This window comes from Corvus brachyrhynchos, unplaced genomic scaffold, assembly GCF_000691975.1.
Source record: "Corvus brachyrhynchos isolate BGI_N302 unplaced genomic scaffold, ASM69197v1 scaffold61, whole genome shotgun sequence".
In the NCBI taxonomy this organism is placed as follows: domain Eukaryota; kingdom Metazoa; phylum Chordata; class Aves; order Passeriformes; family Corvidae; genus Corvus; species Corvus brachyrhynchos.
Window position 1 is genome coordinate 1,487,497 of NW_008236478.1, and position 3,289 is coordinate 1,490,785.

Sequence of the window (3,289 nt, forward strand, 5' to 3'; positions counted from 1 at the left end):
CGGGCCGGGGGGGGCCGCTGCCTGGTCCCCGCCCCGGAGCTGGGCAGGGAGCAGTGTCCGACCCCACGGGTGGGGTGGGAGGTGGGGGTCTGTGCCTGCTTCCGGGGTGGGAGGTGGGAGGGTCTGTGTCAGCCTCCAGGGTGGGCACTGAGGGGTCTGCACCTGCCCACCTCTCTTCCCAGGGAGGGACAGGGGATCTGTGCCTGCCCGATGGGGGTCCGTGCCAGACTGCCATCACCCCCTCAGGATAGTTGGGGATTCCAGCCCCAACACACTCATCACACTCATCTTCCCTCCCATCACCTAGTGCCTGGATGGGATTGACTACGATGACTTCAGTTTTGGCTCCCACATGATGGAGCAGAAGGAGCCCCTGATGGAGACAGGTAAGGGCCCCTCTGGCAGTGCCCTTCCAGGGGTCCCCAGCTGCAGTGGAGTTTCCCGGCAGGTTGACTCACACCTCTTAGTTCCCAGAAGCACCACAGGCTTTGTCCTTACTGGCCCCACTGTGGGTTGGCTGGGAATCCCTGCTCTGTGCCACCAGGATGGGGCTTGTTCCATCTGGCTCTTCTGCTCAGTCTACCAGGGACTGCCAGGTTGGGCTGTGACCTCCTGAGCATCCCTGCTCCCCAAGTGACAGAGCACCCTCTGGCCCTCCCCTCCTCTTCCTGCTGCTCTGACTGCTGTTCCCAGCTGAGCTGTGACAGCACAGGGGTTGGGGGCTCTGAGGACCCCCATGGGACAGACAGGGCTCACATCACCTTCAGTGCTGTCCCTGTATCTCCAGCATCCTCACTGAGAACATGCACTTTGGTTATCCCATGTTTCTCATTGGTACCTCTCCTTTCTGTCCTCCAGTGGAAGGTCCCTACCTTGTCATTATTGAGCAGCCAAAGCAGGTAAGGATGTCACCCAGGTAAACACAGGTGTAACTGTCACCTCCTGCTGTCATGGCATCAGGCTTTGGCCACCCTTGGCTGACCTCTCTTTGCCTCCACAGCGGGGTTTCCGGTTTCGGTATGGCTGCGAGGGCCCTTCCCATGGGGGGCTGCCAGGAGCATCCAGTGAGAAGGGGCGCAAGACCTATCCCACTGTCAAGGTGAGCGCTGCTATGGGGAGGGGATGGAGCAGTGTCTTCAGCCAGTATGCATGAGCATCAAGAGAGAGCCTCGAAGGAAGGACAGGAAATTTATAATAAGCTTTTATGTGTCTCCTGGTGCTGGAGGGAGGGGAGGAGAGGTGGCAGCCATGGGGAGGGACAACAGGGATTTGTAGAGAGTCCTTCAGGCTCCTGGCTTATTGTACCTGACCCCCATCTTCTTCCTCCCTGCAGATCTGTAACTACACAGGGATGGCCCGGATCGAGGTAGACCTGGTGACGCACAGTGACCCTCCCCGTGTGCATGCCCACAGCCTGGTGGGCAAGCAGTGCAACGAGGCTGGCAACTGTGTCACGGTTGTGGGACCCAAGGACATGACAGCTCAGTACGTGCAAGGAGGACACAGGGTGGCCTCTTGCCTATGTGAAGTGGCTGTGGGTTCTGTCTGCAGCTTCTGAGATGGGGAGAAGGATAGGGGTTAGTGTACCCTGGGGTTGTGTTTGCTGGCTGAGGTCAGGGGTGTGTCTAGATAAGTTCATGGTTACAGCTCTGTCCTCTGAGCATTTTGCCTGTCTCTGGGTTTTGACATATGCAGCTTATTTTGGGCTTCTGTCCTTGAGGTTGCAGCTCCCCAGCTTTGCGGATGACTTTTGAAGCCAGCCTGAGTCACAGGGTTATTCTGCAACTGCTGCCATTGCTCTTACATATCCAGCCCTGGCTCAGCTCAGTCCCCTGTGCATCCCTCTGACCTTCAGTCCTCCTGGTCTTGTCTTTGATAGCCCTTTAGATTTGTTACCTGTGGGAGCCCAGAGTTTCTGGGGCTCCTTTCCTCTCTGCTGTGGTTACTCCTCTTCTGCCCCACACACACTGAATCCCTGCTGCCTGAGTGGCACTGCTCTGTGCTCAGGTCCTTCCCAGCTGCAGGAGTATGTGCCCCTTTGGGCTTGCTGCTCCTGGCCTTGATGCTCCCAGCTCCTGGCAGGTTCCCTCTTCTTCAGGTTCAGCAACCTGGGTGTGCTCCATGTCACCAAAAAGAATATGATGGAGATCATGAAGGAAAAGCTGAAGCAGCAGAAGATGCGCAACAGGAACCATCTGCTGACGGGTGAGGGCAGCCTGGGGACTCAGTGGGCCTCGGCACCATGGGCTGACAGCTGGGGGCTGGGCTGAGCATGGGGCTGGGGTGGGTAGGAAGGGGACCTGGAGCATTGTCCCCCACACAGCCTGACGTTTGTCCCCCTACCCTGGCAGAATCGGAGCTGCGTGAGATCGAGCTGGAGGCGAAGGAGCTGAAGAAGGTGATGGACCTGAGCATTGTGCGGTTGCGCTTCACCGCCTACCTCCGTGACAGCAGTGGGAACTTCACGCTGGCCCTCCAGCCTGTCATTTCGGACCCCATCCATGACAGCAGTGAGCATGGGGCCATTCTGAGAAAGGGACGGGGCAGGCGGGGGTAAGGACTTCTGCACAGTGTCTCCCAACACGTCTTGCTCTGCAGAGTCCCCTGGAGCTTCCAACCTGAAGATCTCACGGATGGATAAGACAGCAGGCTCCGTGCGGGGAGGAGATGAAGTCTACTTGCTGTGTGATAAAGTTCAGAAAGGTAAAAGCCATTCTCTCCAGATTAAACCTTCTGGGGGGGCTGTGGCAGGAGAGATTTGGGTCCCCTGGGTGGTCAGGGGTCTGTGTCCCTGGAGCCTTTTTGGGATGAGGAGGCAGTGCCAGTGCCACTTCTCTCCCCAGATGACATTGAGGTGCGTTTCTACGAGGATGACGAGAACGGCTGGCAGGCCTTCGGGGACTTTTCTCCTACGGATGTGCACAAGCAGGTACAGGGGAGGTGGGGAGTGTCCTGCTCTGCTCCGAGGCACATGGATGCACTGAGGGCTGAGGTAGCCCCAGCTCCAGGATGATCAGGACCTCATGTCCATCATGTCCTGCCTACAGTACGCCATTGTCTTCCGCACACCCCCCTACCACAAGCCCAAGATCGACCGTCCTGTCACCGTCTTCCTGCAGCTGAAGCGGAAGCGGGGAGGGGACGTGAGTGACTCCAAGCAGTTCACCTACTACCCAGTGGTGGTAGGTGAGCACCCCCCAGGCAGGCTGGCATGGGCCCTGCTGCTGGGGCTGCCCCCCCCCCTGCTGCCCCTCTTCCCCCACCGCTAAGGAAGAAGTGGAGAGGAAGG

The 3,289-nt window shown here is 58.5% G+C and overlaps 1 protein-coding gene across 1 annotated transcript in view; it reads left to right on the forward strand.

The window, feature by feature from the left end:
• The window catches only part of NFKB2 (nuclear factor kappa B subunit 2), an 8,291-nt gene that overhangs the window by 1,518 nt on the left and 3,484 nt on the right, over positions 1–3,289 (forward strand). The window contains exons 2-11 of the mRNA XM_017725851.1: positions 308–386; positions 859–899; positions 1,001–1,099; positions 1,334–1,485; positions 2,099–2,205; positions 2,352–2,510; positions 2,599–2,703; positions 2,844–2,929; positions 3,048–3,188; positions 3,268–3,285. Coding sequence (XP_017581340.1) covers positions 308–386; positions 859–899; positions 1,001–1,099; positions 1,334–1,485; positions 2,099–2,205; positions 2,352–2,510; positions 2,599–2,703; positions 2,844–2,929; positions 3,048–3,188; positions 3,268–3,285 — 987 coding nt within the window. The remainder of the gene's footprint in view (positions 1–307; positions 387–858; positions 900–1,000; positions 1,100–1,333; positions 1,486–2,098; positions 2,206–2,351; positions 2,511–2,598; positions 2,704–2,843; positions 2,930–3,047; positions 3,189–3,267; positions 3,286–3,289) is intronic.